The sequence below is a fragment of the Micrasema longulum genome, unplaced genomic scaffold (assembly GCF_059751315.1).
Source record: "Micrasema longulum isolate JH-2025_06_02 unplaced genomic scaffold, ASM5975131v1 h1tg001160l, whole genome shotgun sequence".
NCBI classification, from domain to species: domain Eukaryota; kingdom Metazoa; phylum Arthropoda; class Insecta; order Trichoptera; family Brachycentridae; genus Micrasema; species Micrasema longulum.
The window spans coordinates 13,009-30,362 of record NW_028278347.1 but is presented as its reverse complement, the minus strand read 5'-3'; the positions used below and the strand labels follow the sequence as shown (position 1 = coordinate 30,362).

The window sequence follows — 17,354 nt, the reverse complement described above, 5'->3', positions numbered from 1 at the left end:
CATCCTCTGTACCCACAACCATTGTTCACTTCGCACCTCAGTATCTTTTGATTACCCGCCTCATTGAGACCTCGCGTCGTGCATCGCGCGTTTATTTTGTTGAACGTGTGCTGCATCATAAGCTTTTTTTCCACCAACCACCAGTGTTGTTGGTCCACCGCGGTGCCTGCCCTTGTGTTGGTGCCACTCGCAAGTGACCAGTTGGACCACAGCAAGTCCATCAAGAACAAAGATTAGGTTAGTGGCCTCTATTCCTAATATATCTCAATTTTTGGGGTTGTAAGCGATTGACAATGCAAACCGCATATCGATGATACTTACTTTTTTCAATAAAATTTAAGACAGTCCACTCCGCTAAATAAAATTTAGGGTTTTGCCCACGTAGGAATTTCGTTTTCTCAATATCCATAACTGGATTTTACAAAAGGAAAGAGACCACCGCATAATATTCCTTCGAGAATACATTTATAGTATCTTTATTTAATATTATTATTTTAATTTACAAGTGAATTTTTTTTATTTTTGGTCTTGGGAAATATGACTACATTTTTTATCATCATTTGCAGCTGTAATTTGAAAAAAAATTGTAATGTCATTATAAGTTTATACGAGTTCTTAAAATGTTATGACCTAACTTAATAAAGCATAAATAAATTAATAAGTAAATATTTCCAACCTAAATTCAGTAGGTGAATTGGGAAATAGGTACACATGATAAAGCTTTCAGCTCTTTTACTTCACAAAAATCAACAGATGGAAGAGTTGAGGAAATATGGATGTTCAAACATAGGCAGAATGATGAATGTTACACAGTGTGTAAAGTAGCCACTTAAACCAGCCAATGACGTGTCATAAGCCCTGTAAATGCCTAGACTCACATATTCCCTTCTCAAAAATGTTTTCCCTCTCTCTTGCAACAAATTTAAATAAATTTGAATTACAAATGAAAATTTAGATTTATCAATGATTGTTAGATAAAAAAAATACGAATACAATTTTTTACTTCTATCCTAAATGTGTTATAATAATGTATTTTTTTTTTTAAACTTATTTTTTCTTCTTGTTTATTATTTTGGCTTAACATAAACACATTTTTAAAATCTACAATAGGTTAATGAATTTGTAAACTAATGTAATTTAAAATTAAATTGTAAAAAAAGGTTTTCTCTTTTTAGGTTTATATTTTTATTTTATGAAACGTACAAATAAATATTGAGTACACATTTGTGAAGCATATTTTTTCTAATTAGTGTGATCGAATGACACAATCTATTTGACTTCAATCTACTTCTACTGTCTATTTTGTAAAGCCTTTTTAAACATTTTCTCGTTACTAATTATTTTAATGATCAGTAGAAGTAGGTAATAGATTTTTTTATTTTTTTTTTAAAGGAAAAAAGAAATATTTGCGTTCTTATGATTTACCCAAATATATAATTTTGAGGGCCATTTTCAACGAGTTGTAAATAACTCACTATTAGAAAATGGAATCAAGTTGGGGTAGAGTGGGAATCGAACCACAGACCTTTGGTCCGTGAGTTCGAGACACTAGCCACAAGACCACAACCCGATTTGATTGCATAGTACTTAAAATTCCATAAAAAGGATGTGCATAAGAAATGTAAAATAGAAGACGTTGAAAGGAGGGAAAACTCTGGATATAATACTACATTATTACCGACATCTTTATTCAGAAATTTTCAAAATAAGAAAATGTAATTTTTTTGCAATTGTGGATTATTGAGGGTCCATGAAACACTGTCAATTCATCGCATTGGCCACGCGCTTAATTCACCACGATTTGGTAAAATTTTGACTGACATTTTTGACTGTTTACATAGACCGTCGTGAATTATTTTTTGTTTCACCAATCTTAACGTTACGATTGTCAAGGCCAATCTTGTCACGTTTTCGTGTTATTCTGACTGTATTATATTTTTTTTTAATAAAAACCTTTTTCCACAATATCCATATATTTTTTTTTTTCATTAAGGTATTCAAAGTATGTGATATTCCCCTACTGTGTGAGAGCAAAGTTCGAACCTCTGATCTGTGAGTCTGCAACATAACCACTTACTCCCTACCTGATTCGATAAAAAAAAACAATGCCCTAATATGATGATCCGTTAATTTCACAATCTGATAACACTTAGATTTTTAAGTTAACTTTTCTCTCGTTTCCAAGTTAAATAAATTAACCTGGATTCTCGCATCAGGGGGTTGCTAAAGCTTTTTATCGTGTAGTTTACACGTATGCTGAAATCCTCAACGTGTTTTAACTGCCCCTGTTTCCAACCAACGAATTAAGCTATCATTAGTGGTGACCAATACTTTTTGTCATAATGAGTTCATTTATTTTATTTATTTTACCTTAAAAAAGGAATACGTATCTTTTTACAGAGACGGATAATTTTTTTAGACGCTGACCAAAAATGTTAGGTACGGGTAAGCACATTTCTCAATTATAGTTTAGATTTCGGGTTCGATTCTTTAAATGCTATTTTATATACCCTGCACCGTCACATTAAGCACATAAGCAGTGCTTTTTATATTTACAAATAGATTATTTATTAAAACTTAACTTAACTACATAAAATTGACAATTTATTCAGCTCCATTGATTTATTTTTCTGTTGAATGTCGAAATTCAAATAAACAATTTATTAATTCATTTGGCTTTTCGTTTTTATTATATTGAGTTACCAGTAAGTCATAAGACTTATTAATATTTTACACACTTTTATGTTATAAACATTTGTTTTTTTACCCTTTAACAGCCTCTAGGAAGTATTGAGCTTGTTTTTTTTTCAGTTATTTTTTTTCAATTAAAGATCTTCCATGTTTATGATACAATAACGTAATCAAATGCTCGTTTTCCAAAGTAATATGTAATTCAGAAAACGACCAGGGAACCCTCTGTTTTTAATCTAGTTTTGTAAGTGTGGGAAACTCTTTTTTATATTTCGGATCAGCAAAGTGATCTACAATCAATTTATAGCCAAAAGTTTTTAACAACGTTTTGAATATGTCCTAATGCTTGCAGACTGGCTGTATTTTCTCCCTTGGGAGGTGTTCATATTTAAATGTGTTGCTACATTGAGGGAAAACATTTTTGAGAAGGGAATATGGGAGTCTAGACATTTACAGGGCTTATGACATGTCATTGGCTGGTTAAAGTGGCCACCTTTCACACTGTGTTACATTCATCATTCTGCCTATGTTTGAACTTTCAAATTTTCTCAACTATTTCATCCGTTGACTGAGCTTCTTGCATGAAAGGCAAATGCACTGTACATTTGACCACGAGGCGGAAAAGTTTTTAAAATAAAGGCATTACGGGTTATTCTATTAAAAATAATAAAGTGATAAAAAGATGAATTGAATTTTTTCATTATATTTTAATTTTTTTAAGAATAAAAGTTTTAATAAGACTATTTATTCGTGTGATTACAAAAATATCAATGAGGCTCAATTTTTATTTCATTTAATATACTCGTAAAAATAAGCTTTCATTTTAGCCAATTCATAATTTCAAATCCCTTGCCTACATTAGTTACCTGACAATAGTACAGCCATTAGCCTTAGGGAAATCTTTAGCATAAAGCCTTAGGCTCTGAATATATTTAAACTGATTCAGTTAGACTTGGGAAACGAAAGCCTTACTGAAATCGTATTCACACTACAGAAACTACATTTTCAGCCTATTTTAATAAATAATCCTTTGAATAGTTTCCAATCGCTATTCTTTTTACGTATACGTTACTTGAATGAAGCATAATATAGTTCTGCCTAAAATGGAACCTGAATCTTTGACGAGTGTTTTTGACTCGATAGGTGCTCTCAGATGAAAATCTGAAAAATTTGATCGAGGGGAATAAGTCCGCTTTTCAGTCTAGTGATTGACTCGTTCACCTACCATTTTAACTTGATGTCAAAGGTTCGATTTCCGATATGGTATATAAGTCTTCAAATTGATTCTTCAATACAGAATGTAAATATCCCTGAACGTAAGACTTATTAGCTTACGTTTCATGTGACAAAACTGATCCTAATGCCTTTTAATACTAAATTCGTATGTAGTACCCCATACACCACCGGATGCAAATAGAGAAATGACGATTATGAAAACTCCATCATGATTTTCATTAGCAGCTTAAAACATTTTACTTATGTACTCAACCTATGTCCGCTCTAAGGTTAGAGCATATGGCATCCACACAATCTCTCCAGAACTCTTTCTGAGCCGCTTACTCCTGTATACCCTAAAAAATCATTCCTTGTCCCATTTTTCAGTAATTAAGTTTTTGTATATTTTTATTGCCAAATACTGACATTTCAGATTAAAAATATATTATGTATTCATTATCATGATCATCATTTTCCTTTTTGTTATTACATTTCTTTATTTATAAATGTTTCAAATTTTTACATTTTTCACACCCTTTTTGCACTATAGAGCACTGCATTAAAATATAAAATGCATCACATCTCGATCATCTGTTACGTGAAAATTTATTATGAAGGTAAAACTTTATCACAATAAATACTATGAGTAGTTTTTTTTAACATTCCAATATTTTAAAGTTATTTTTGTAAGTTATTTTATTAAACTTAATTAAATTTTCTAAAATTAAACAATAATTTTAACTTTCCTGAATTTCATTTATTGCAAAACTAAGAGTCTAAAGTTTTAAAAATATATTGAAAATACTTTTAATAGCATCAAAGTACTTTATTTTATTTTTCTTATGATAAAAAAAAATGTTTTTAAAGACATCTGAAGTATACGGAAAAAGTTATTTTATTTGAAATTTTAGTCCTTTATTTTATGCTCAAAATTTTAATTCGGTGTTTTTTGTTGTATTTTCAAAATTTCAGGCCCTTTGCGCTAGAATTTGTGCAATTCAGATTTTTTTGCTGTATTTTTTATTAATCAGCATGCCAATATGCAAATTTTGGACTCTGTTTAAATTTGGTAATCGAAAGTCGCTGTTTGCAATCCGCTCTAGTGTTTAATACTTTTTAAACATGGCAGATATATTTGTTTATTTGTATTTGTATTGGTCAAACGAAGTTTTTTCTTGTTAACAAGATTTAATGCCTGAACCTTTTTTTACCTTAAAATTACAGCTACTAAAATACAATAAATTTTTAAGAATCTTATGGGCTATATCCCTCGTTTTCAACTATTCGGTGATTTAAAACAGTTTTTGTTTCTGACCCCTGGTATTATTTATTGCAAAAAGAAAGGTTATAAATTTAAAGTTTTAGGTTGGTCAATGTTGTATTAAAACGTCATTTTAAAAGTGATTAAAAAATAGTTAATAATTAACATTTTTAAGAAAGGAATATGGATTGCTTGGCGTGTTTTAGGCTATCAGTGACTGATTTAAGTAGCCACTTTATGCAATTTGTAATTTTATTTATTTTCTATAATTTATATATTATGTATCATATTATGTATTTTGTTATAATTGTTATACATTAAACTGGTCCATTTCTGGTTGATCTTTAAATGATGTACTTTTTTTATAATTGTTAGATTTTTCTTTTAAGGTAAGATGTTTGTTTGTAGTTAGGATGTATATTTTTAATTGTATAATTGTTACACTTTAAACTGGCATATCTCTATTGAAATTAATCTGATCTGGTTGATCTTCAAATTTCTATTTGTATGAACTGGTTTAAGATTAGCCAGAAATGCGATGTCTCTTGTAACTCTTTATATCATGTACTTTATAAAATTGTTATATTTTCCTCAGTCCCGGAATGAGTTCTAATAACTCCTGGGAGTATAATGTATATGCATTGTATGATTATATTAAATAAAAAAAAAAAAAAAATAAATAAAAATATAGCGTTTTTTTCTTGAAAATTATTTCAAGGGCGCTGTACAATAAGAATCCCAACACGCCCTGCAGCTACAGAGCCCAGAGGCGGTTCAGATTCTAGTTCCCCATTTTCATTAAGACTAAATTTAAATATTTATATAAAATCTAGATTACAACACGTCTTGCAGCTACATAGCGCACGGACGTTAAAAAATCTAGCCTCCATTTACACTCCATAAAAATGAGTAAGAAGTGTTTTAAATGTATAAATAATAGTTAAAAAATATAATCTAAATACCATGTCCTGCAGTTACAAAGCGCATAGGTGATTAAAAATATAGACAATGTTTACACTTACATTGAATTTAGATATACATAATATGAAAGCTAGCATCACAAAAAGTATTTCACATTTTTTCTGGATTTTGTGTAGTCTGTCTAACTAGATTAAATAATATCCCGTTATGGTGTCATTGAAAAGAACCGCGCTGAAGATACTGTTTTTTTTTTAATTAGCAGGACTATTGAAGCTTTTCTTGACCATCTTATTTGTTTGTGGCAGCTGGGTCAAAAAGGTGGTATTTATTGTGTTCTGGGAATTTCGCTTAATTTTCGTCAAAAAGATCAAATCTGTTGCTGAAGAGATGCTTTCTACGAGCAATACTGCTATTCAGCGCATCATTGCAAGTGATGAGACCTAGGGGTATGGGGTATAAAAAACCAAGGATTTTGACTGTTTCTTCGATTATCATGGAAGTGTGTACTTAGAATTTCTAGCAAACCGTCAATAAAGAATATTACTAAGGCGTTTTGAAGTATTTGAGAAAGAATACTTATAGAAAAAGGCCAGATGTATTGAAAGATAACCATTAGTTTTTCAATGACGTTAATACGCTTTATCGCACATCTCTCTAGTACGAGAGTATTTAGCCAAAAGCAACGTAAAAGTTATTCCTCATGCACTGTTCTCAACTGATTTTGCTTTGTGTGACATTTTCCTGTTTTTTAAACTCAAATTATTACTTTGCGGAAAGCATTTTGATTCGATTAAGACAATAAAAGAAAATTTGCAGTGGGACCAAAAACCATTCCGAAATCGGCCGAGAGGCCTATGAAAATTGGAAAAAACGTTTGCAAATGTGTATTGCCTGATTGATACGATTTGACAATGGTGATTTTTTTGAGGTATATAAAACAAAAATTTATTTATTTATTATTTTATTATTTATTTAATCCAATATAAAATACAATACAAATACATAGTTAACAAAATGTCTATACAATAGGTAGGTACATTCAATATATATATATTTTTATGGATATAGCCACTCCACTGGCCTACAGGCACGTTCCGGAGTGTCAGAGTATTTTTTATTCATACATAATTGTACATAATTTCACATCAATTGTGTAAGAATTTAAAAGAAATAAAAAAATTAAAAATTAAAACATATCTACATCAATAAAACGAAAAAGGATTTTCAGGAAACTATAATTACATTCTTATATATGAAACATATTCCTCAGCTTCCTGTCTAGTCTTTTTAGTAATCCATGTATGTACTCTAGCTTTAAAAATATTGTTTTTCATTTTGTTCGCCAATATGTCCTTGCTTAAAAAGTTGTATAGCTTAGGGGCCAGAAACGTATAATGCCTTTGTCCGTAATTAGTTTTTTTCTTTGGGAGCAGAAGTATTGTCTTTTGTCTTTGCCTAGTGTCGTAAATTTGTTGTCCGTCATTATGTCTGTCAGGATTTTGATGGAAATGTCTTAAAATTGTCTTTATGTATATTTGTCTTATGTCTAGTACTGGAAATTCTGTAAAAAGTCTGTCTGTAGAGTATTGGTAAGGCTTTTTACTGGCTACTCTTAGTAAGGCTTTTTGGGCTTTTATTAATGGCTCTAATGTAGTTTTATTTGTTCCTCCCCATCCTATTATTCCGTAACTAATAGTTGATTGTGCTAGAGCATAGTATACATTAATTAGAGTTGCTTTGTTTAGGATGTTTCTAATGTTTTTAAATAAATATATCATTTTCCTTAGTTTGGTTGCTGTCTTATCTACGTGTATGTTCCACTTTAAATAACTATCAATGTGCATACCTAGATATTTTATATGATCGACCTTTTCTATAGTTTGGCAGTCACAGTCGCTGTTTCTTGCATTTGTACATTCATGAATTTTAAGGGTTCTTTTTATTGGCTGATTCCGTTTGTCTATACTAAAAGTCAAATATTTTGTTTTGTGCGCGTTAAGTGTAAGTAAGTTATAATCTAGCCATGTTTTCGTCTTTTCCAAGCCTTTCTCACTTTTACTGTACACTTCTTTCCAGCTTTTAGCATGGAATAAAAGCACCGTATCATCTGCAAAAGTTACAATGCGTCCATCAACATTCAAGTTACATAGTCCATTTACATATATTAGAAATAATGTAGGCCCTAATGTACTTCCCTGAGGTACCCCGAAATTTCCGGTAAGATTTTCGCTAATTGTATGACCTATTTTTACAGTTTGTTTTCTTTTGAAAATAAAACTTTCAAACCACTTTAGATATACACCTTTTATTCCATATGCTTGTAATTTCTTAACCAAAAGTATTTGTGACACTGAGTCAAAGGCTTTAGCCAGGTCAAGGAATACTGCTAATGTTTTTTCATTTTGGTCTACGTTTTGATAAATGTATTCAGTTATGTCTAATATGGCATCCTGCGTTCCTATTCCTTTACGAAATCCATATTGATTTGTTGAAAGCAGATTATTTTCGCTAAGGTATTTAGTAAGTTGAGTGTTAACAATTTTTTCCAGAACTTTACTGAGAATGTTTAGAAGAGATATTGGTCTATGATTATTTAGTTCTGTTTTGCTACCTTCTTTGAAAATTGGTATCACACAAGCTTCCTTCAGCTGGGTTGGGAATTCACCTGTTTTTATACTTTGATTGAATACGTGGCAGATTGGTATAGCTATCTCTTCATACAAAATCTTCAAAAGTTTAGCATCTATACCATCAGGTCCTTTTGAGCAGTCGGTTTTTAGGGTTTTTAGGTTTTTTTTAATTTCGTCTACTGTAATTTCTTTTATTGTAAACATTTCTTGAGAGTTAAATTCAATATTTTCAGTGTTTTCTAGTTCCCACTCTTTTTTATTCAATTTGTTAAGTATTTTACCAGCCAGTTTTTTTCCTATGGTAGAAAAATGTTTGTTGAGTGCATTTGCAATTTCTTGTTTATTTGTGAATGTCCTGTCACTTTCAACTATGCTCGGTATTAGTGTTTGGTTTTTGTTTGACGTATTGTTTATTTCTTTAATTGCCTTCCATATAGTTTTGGTATCATAACTGCTTTCTTCTATTTTGTTGGCGTAATATTTTTCTTTTACTTTTTTTATAGTTTTGGTACATGTATTTCTATATTTTTTATAATAATGGAGTAGAGAATCATTGTTTGGGTGTTTTCTAGTTAAACTATGTAGGTGATCACGTTTTTTTATACATTTCACTAAATTTTCTGAGATCCAAGGGGTAATCTTTTTTTGTTTGTGAGTAATTTTTAATGTTTCAGAATTTTCATTTATCTGTGTATTGAGGATGTCCACAAAGTTTTGCATGGCTTCACTTGCATTTTCTTGACTTAGGATGTTTGTCCATTTTTCCTCTTTCAATTTTTGTTTTATTTTGTCATAATTTATTCGTACATATATTTTTCTAGTAGTGTCAGTCTCTTTTTCCCTTTTCCCTATTATTCCCAGAAATGTAATGTAATGATCTGTGACTGCAGATTTTATTACTGCTGTGTCAGCTCCTGTTGATAATTTGATTTGAATGTGGTCAAGGCAAGTAATAGTTTTTGGTGTGACTCTAGTCGGAGCATCTATACCTATTTCGTAACCATGATAGACCAACATGCATAAGTAATCATCTGCATTGGGATGCTTTTTTTCTATTGTATTAATGTTAATATCACCTATCACTACACCGTACTTAAAAGATTTATTATTATCTAATAATTGATTTAGGGATTCAATAAATGGTATTATATTGTGTTGTGCCGGAGATCTATAAAGTGCCATTATGTTTTTATTTCCTATTTTAATTTGTAGGCAGTTTGCCCCACTTATAGATATTTCTTCTACTAATGTTTCAATGTTACTTTTGATGTATACCACTACTCCTTCAGCCCGATTTTTATTATTTTTTGTAGAATAATAGTTATATCCTTCGATGTATTTCTGTTCACAATTTTTTTTTAACCAGCATTCTGTTAAAACTATAATGTCTATTTTTAATTCTATTCTTTGGAGAAATATAATCAGTTCATTGAAATTCCTTTCTAAACTACGTATATTTACATTTAAAATTTTGTATTTATAGTTGCTACATAATATATTTATACTTTCTTCCACATTGTTTATTTCAAACTTTTTCACTAAAGTAGTTTTTAATTCCATAATAATAGTTATAGTTATTTACAGTACTTATATATTCTAAATTAATATGAAAATAAGAAAAATTGCACACACTTATGTTACACACATATACAAATTGAGCTCAAGTATTTTTTTATAAAAAAAATTAAGTCATATTTGAACATAAATAAACCCAGTCGGCCTCAGGGTGTAATGGTCAGCGCGTTTGCCTACCATGCAAGAGATCTCGGTTTTAATTCCCGGCATGGTTGACATAAAATATTTATTTCAAACGTAGTGTTTAAAACGGTCTGAACATTTTGTTAACTGGGAAATATCTCAAACTACGAATACCAATAAAATACAAGAAATGGATTAAAAATATTTAATTCCATTTTCAAAATCACTGCGGCTATTGTGGCGAAATGTTTTCATAGATAATTTTTTTTAAAAATTCAATAAAAATACGTTCGTAGAAAAACGCAACGTGTTTGGCTTTGGTTGTTGCGACGTCAAGATTCGTGATATTGTTCTACACAAATTTAAATCGAAAAGAACAAATCAACATGAACCGTGACGAATTAGGGGCGTAGCCAATGAAAAAACCCGTTTTGGCGGGAATTCAAATCAACAAATTTAAAAGTATTTTTTATACTACTTTTAATTACTGGACACCTATATCACTTTGAAAGTGTTTAAAAAAGTGATATTTCCTTATTATCTTTTATATTAATACCCGTATGCAGAGACAAAACTTAAGGTGAGGAAAGTACATTCTAATTTCAAATGCAAAGAATAACCCAAAGGTGAAGACAATAGAATGTACTTTCCACACCTTAAGGTTTGTCTCTGCATACGGGTATTAGTCTTTTTTGTTTATTCTCACATGTAAAAATATTTGTTAAGTGTCCTCGGTACGGGTAACCCCGGGGAGGTCGCATTATTTTTTATTATTAATCTTTGTTTATAATGGGGAAAAAAATGGTACCTGGACTGGTACCTGAAGCGTAAGGCTGATCATCTTACTTTCATGTAACAAAAAATTATAACGATACGTAGCAATCGGTGTACCAATGACATACCTTATGCACCATTAGGTACGTAAAAGGAATGATGGTGGTGATGATGATGGTAAAGTTTTGTCGGTTCAAATTATGATATTCTATCGCCTGGTAACAGGAAAATGCCAATATCACATTAACATGAAACGCGCCAAAAAGTTAAAGGAATTTTCATAGAAAAAAGAGCTCTAAATGCGTATGGAGAGAGAACCAGGGCGTATATACTCCCTCGAATAGTCAATAGACTCCCGGACAAAAAAAAGAACAGTGATATAAATAAAAAAATAAAAAAATTGGTTTTAAAAATCTTTTTTTTTAATTCTAAGTTTAGTGTGTAAAAAAGAAAAAAGGGAAACCAAACAATTTAAAACATTGTTCAAAAGTTGTTTGTTTATTATATTTTAAATATTTCGTTATCAAAAAAAAAAAAGATTTACTTGTATTTAATGCTTTTAAACTTTTTTTTTTTTATGTATTTTAGATTTTTTATAGTTTTATGTTTACATTATTATATTGTGGAAAAAAATTGTTCGAAAGAATGGTTATGTAAAAACTTTCAATGATTTTTTTTTTAAAAGCCCTGTAGATACGTAGACATCAATATTCCCTTTTCTAAAATGTTCTTAATCTCTGTTGTAATATTTTGATATCTTCGAGTATATAAAACTATGAGATAATTATTAAAAAAGAAAACGTTCATTATATTTTATTCATGAAAATCTAGTAGGAAATCTATCTCAGACTGCTTGCGTTGTATTTAATTGCTCTTATCATTGCCACGAGGCAGGTATTTTTTCCATTATTTTTTTATTTATTTTTGCCCGTGTATATTTGAATATCTGGAATTTTTCATATCTCTCGAGAAAAAATACGAATTTGGGTTCACAAATTGAGTTCTCTCCATACTTACACCTCCTGATGCTTCATTAGTCAACTTAGCACGTATTTCCTTCCTCGGAGACCTTTCACACCCCTCAGTACAGCGACTACCCTAATCTTTTGTAATTCAAAACGGTGTCTTCCAAACTTCACTTCATTCCGTATTCAAATATCTTCTCATCAATGAATATAATATTTTACAAGGGAACGTAGATAAACGAATATTTTGTTTGTGAATATATTTAAAACTTCTCTTTTGTCAATTACAAATGCTTTTTTTGAAAAACATATACTCCCATAACTCTTTCCAACCTTCATATTTATTATTTAACATTGCGAAATTATGCATTGTCTAATTTGAAGTGAATCTGGTCAACTTATTCATTATTTGTTCTTTTTAAGACAGTTTCAAAACTTTGAGATGTCGCAAAAACTATTTAACCTATTAATTTTTATTCCAAATTTGTAGTTTAAGTTTAACTCGTCTTTTATTTCTATAATAAATAAAAATGAACTTCCACCAAAAATTTTAACAAAGAAACTTTAATTGAGTACTTGGTTGCAAATTATGTGGGTATGCGTTGGACAGATATTTATTTATTTATTTTATTAAAATAAACAGCAAATCTGCATTTTACAAACATTTTCAATTCTAACATATTTGGCTTAGTATATATTTTTTTTAAACATAAAATTTCCTTATTATTTCCTTATTTCCTTATTAAGATTTAATAAAAAATAAAAACCTCAAAATTAAACAAGATTTATATAAAAAAAAATTACCTAAAAATTATACAGCATATTCAGAAGAAAGTTTAAATAATAAAACATTCTACAGTAATACAATAAGAAAATCATAAGTACTGTTTCATACAGCTGGGCAAAGTGAACAAAAAACTGTATATTGTCACAACTTCTACATTCTTGGTACCCAAAACCATTGTGTTTTTTCGATACATATATTATTTACACGGAAATATAATAACAAAAATACACTTCAGAAAAATACATCTTAAAATTAAGCTGTTACATGAATTGGAAAAAATGCCCACAAAGACTACAGCGTCTGAGCGTGGGCCATTCCTTTTTTAATTATTAAAAAGTTTATAACACAAATAGTTCACTCCCACCTCAGTTTCCTTTGATTATTTGACACATTAAAACCTTATTTTGTTTAACGTGTGCTGCATCATAAAAAAAATCCACCAACCACCAGTATTAACTTCACCACGGTGCCTTCCCTTGTGTTGGTGCCGCTTGCAAGTGACCAGTCTTGCAAGAGCAAGTCCATCAAGAATGAAGATACGGTTTGTGTCCTCCATTCCTGATCCATCTCATTTGTTAGGGCTGTGACCGATTGACAATGCATACCGCATTTCAAGGATTCTAAATTATTTCGATAAAATGAAATACAGTCCATATTGCAAAATATAAAAAAGAATTTCAATAAAAAAACTTTGGTAGAAAAACGCGACGTGTTTGGCCTTGGTTATTGTGACGTCAAGATTTGTGAATATGTTCTACACGAATTTCCAATAACTGGAACTAATAAGCAGGAATCGTAGCGTATTAGGGGCGTGGCCAATGGAAATGCCATTTTTGCGGGAATTCAAAATTATAAATTTAAAAGTATTTTTTATGCTACAAATAATGGGATTTTTTCATTTTTACTCAACTGATTTTTACACAATACCAATCATCACTAAATGCTGCGATTGAAGTTTGATTCCCGCCAGAATCAAGAAATGTAGGAAAAAAAATCCTGGATTAGTCTGGCTGTTTTGGTGTATTATTCACATCAACTTTTATATCCTCTTCTTCTCACCATTGTTCGCTTACCGCTACTAATGGCTCACTTTTATACCAGTCTAGATTAATGATGCCACGAATATTCGGCATCTATTCGGTATTCGGCCTATTCGGCCGCTTTTTTGCTATTCGGTATTTGGCCGAATAGTGCGTACTATTCGGCCGAATACCGAATAGCAAATCATGTAAAAAAAGACACGTAATTTTACTCAAAAATTATGTATTTATTTCCAAATTACAACATTTTAGTACTTAAAATTAATCAGTGGTAAGTTGTGATGGATAAAAACGAGCTTTTCAGCATTTTCTGGTAGCAAACGATTGCGCTTTTTATCGTAAACGTTACCAGCCTCAGAAAATAACCTCTCACTATAAACGCTACTTCCAGGCGAAGAAAGATAAACTTTTGCAAATTTCGAAAGGTTCGGGTATTGTTTTTCGTTTGCTGACCACCACTTGTAAGGATCGGCCTTCCGATCTAGGCGAACTGTTTTCAAATAAAAATCCAACTCGTTTGCCACAGCATTTTTCTCCACGTCCTCCTCATTATTATTAACATTATCTGTAGCGACTTCTTCAAAACAGTTCCAGAAACTGTTGTGTGTTTCAACAGTCCTATCATTTTCATTCGAGTTTCTTTTCTTACGCGCTGGAGAAGAATCGTCATCGGTACTACTTAGTTCATCACAACTTTTTTTTAGAGCTTCTAGAAGAATATTTTGTCTTGCTCTTTCTGCTTGAACCAATCCTAGAAAACTCGTTTTAAATCGAGGATCCAGAAAAGTAGCAACCAGATATTTATTTTTATCATCGAAGCTGAATCGCCTTTCTAGCTCGGCCTGCAGTGAAGATCTCATCGTGACTAAATTAGGTACTTTTTCAGCTGTCTCTGCTTTTCCCAGATATTTTAATAAAGTTACTGCATGTGGAATCACTTCAGAGATGCAAGAGATACCTGAGCTAGATATTTTTGTTATTTCTTCGAATGGTTTGAGGAGTTTGATACACTGTTCCAATAGTTCCCATTGAGCATGTGTCAGATTTATTAAAGTTTCATGATCTGTTATGTACAAGGAGACAGCTCGCTTTTGTTCTAATAATCGCTCCATTAAATAATAGGTAGAATTCCAGCGTGTGCTCACATCTTGTACTAGTTGGTGGTTTGGCAAGTTAAGTTCTTGTTGAATAGATTTAAGTTTCTGCTCTGCTAAGCCAGAATGATTAAAATGGGTAACAATTCGTCTCGCAGCAGCTATCATCTGTTGTACTTCTGGTTGAGATATTAGCGAATGATCTATAGCTCGTTGTAGTGAATGAATAAAGCACCTACCTGAATCATATTCTGCATCTCGCACACCTTTTATCATATTAGAGCCACTATCATGGACAAGTAAATGGAGCTTGGATTGAGGAATAATCCATCTTTCTGTAATAGCATTGAGTTCTTTTGCAATATTGATACCAGAATGTGAGCCAGGAAATGATTTCATAGCTAAAACGCCATGTTCCAGAATAAACTCTGGAGATATCCAGTGCGCAGTGAAGCTCAGAAAGCTCTCGTTATTGTGCTGGCATGTCCATATATCAGATGTCACTGATAATGCTGCTGCCTGTGAAATACTGGCTTCTATTTTAGCACAAATTCTGTTGTATATATCCGGAACAATTTTCTCGGTCATGTAAGTGCGACCAGGTACTTTATAATGGGGCAAAGCGTTTGCCATAAGTCTCTGAAATCCAACTCGTTCCACAAGTGACAATGGTTCGTTGTCCAAAGCAATCATTTCGCCAATCAAGTAATGATATTTTATTGATTTCGGATCATTAATGTCCCAGAGCGATTTCCTTTCTGATGTTTCCTTCAGGGTGAGCTGCCGTTCTTTTGATCTGGACGTTCCAGGTTCTGCTGGCATCTTTGCATCGGTAGAAGTAGAAGTACCGCCTATGTTGCTGCCACGTGTCGATGGAACATTAATTAAAGCAGCGTATTGGTCAGCATGTTTGGTTTTAAGATGGTTTTTTAAAGAGGTTGTAGCTGTAAATAAAAGAAAATTAAATTAATTATAATTAAATAAGTTATTTTATTTATTTCCCTTATCTATCTTATAGAAAATCAAATAAATATAGGTATATAAATAATTTCTCATAAAACTTTATTCCATAACATATATAAGTGAATAAAACTATTTCGAATTTATTCAAATTAACCTAACGTTTTCCTTTTTATAAGATTTATATAACAACAACGCTGTCTAAACTTTATTCACTTCAACAAAAACAATAAAACATAACATAAATTTAAATACGTTTTACTTACTTGCTTTCTTTCCTTCTCCGCCTCTTGAGATCTTGATGCTACATAACAAACACTGGGCCAGTTTATTATTTTCACTACAAATCTCATAATATTCCCATATGGGCGATTTTTTATTAACCGGTGTCATTTTATAAGCCTTTTGACGAAAAAACAATTGAAAATGAACTAAGGAACAAACTTCTTAGCAAAATAGTAATTAAGTTTCACTTAACGTATTATTTATAAACTAACAAAGCGCTCCGTGACGCAATTTACTCGCAATTGAAAAAAATACAAACAATGTTTGCTTGCACCCCGCCCCACGCGCCCACCGTCGTCGCCTGCCGCGCGAACGCAACGAGAAAAACAGGTTGTGACTTGTCTTATTCCAGCTAACGCGCCCCCACCAAGCATTCGGCGGCCGAATATTCGGCGCTTCGGCCGACAGCGTTGCCGAATATTCGGTATTCGGTATTCGGCCAATTCACTATTCGTGGCATCTCTAGTCTAGATACTATGAAATATTTAAATCCAAAAAGACTAATTTTAGAAAAAGAATCAATCCCGAGATCTCTCGTATGTATGGTAGGCACTCGCTGACCATTAGGCTACGAGCTGGACAATCCTTTAAATATAGGCTTTAATGGTTATTCTTTTTAAAAATAAGAAACAGAAAAACGTACTAAGAGGAGAAAATTAAAGTTTTCTGTTATTGTTGCATTTTCAATGAATGATTATTTTAATCAAACTATTTGCTTGTGTAAAATTCAATTTAATAATATAAATTTTCCAGATATAATCATTCTTTACAGTGGGCTAACCCGCATGCGAATATTATGTTCAAACCATGCATATAAGAATCGAAAAATATCGTACATGAATATAAAAGTCAACTTACCATAGGCGGAATATGAAATCGACATATTACAACATAGACGAAGAACATTTTGAAGAGGGTAATTTAGAAATCTAGGCATCTACAGAGCTGATGACCTGTCATTAGCTGGTTTAAGTGGTCACTTTACACTGTGTGTAACATTCACTATTCTGCCCATATATGAACATCTATATTC

At 31.4% G+C, this 17,354-nt stretch overlaps 1 protein-coding gene across 1 annotated transcript; it reads right to left on the bottom strand.

The window, feature by feature from the left end:
* Positions 1-14,230: 14,230 nt before the first annotated feature.
* Positions 14,231-16,591, bottom strand: LOC148276701 (zinc finger BED domain-containing protein 4-like). Its single transcript, XM_088233911.1, has 2 exons — positions 16,303-16,591; positions 14,231-16,020 (listed from the first exon to the last, which is right to left on the bottom strand). Exons 1-2 carry the CDS (start codon positions 16,427-16,429, stop codon positions 14,231-14,233), a joined length of 1,917 nt encoding a protein of 638 aa, XP_088090037.1. The 5' UTR covers positions 16,430-16,591.
* Positions 16,592-17,354: the final 763 nt, after the last annotated feature.

Bases quoted from the DNA above. Each gene is read 5' to 3' on its own strand.
- LOC148276701 (XM_088233911.1), bottom strand. From the start codon at position 16,429: ATGACACCGGTTAATAAAAAATCGCCCATATGGGAATATTATGAGATT. The intron at 16,021-16,302 runs GTAAGTAAAACG...TTTTATTTACAG, and splicing joins CGGAGAAGGAAAGAAAGCAA to CTACAACCTCTTTAAAAAAC.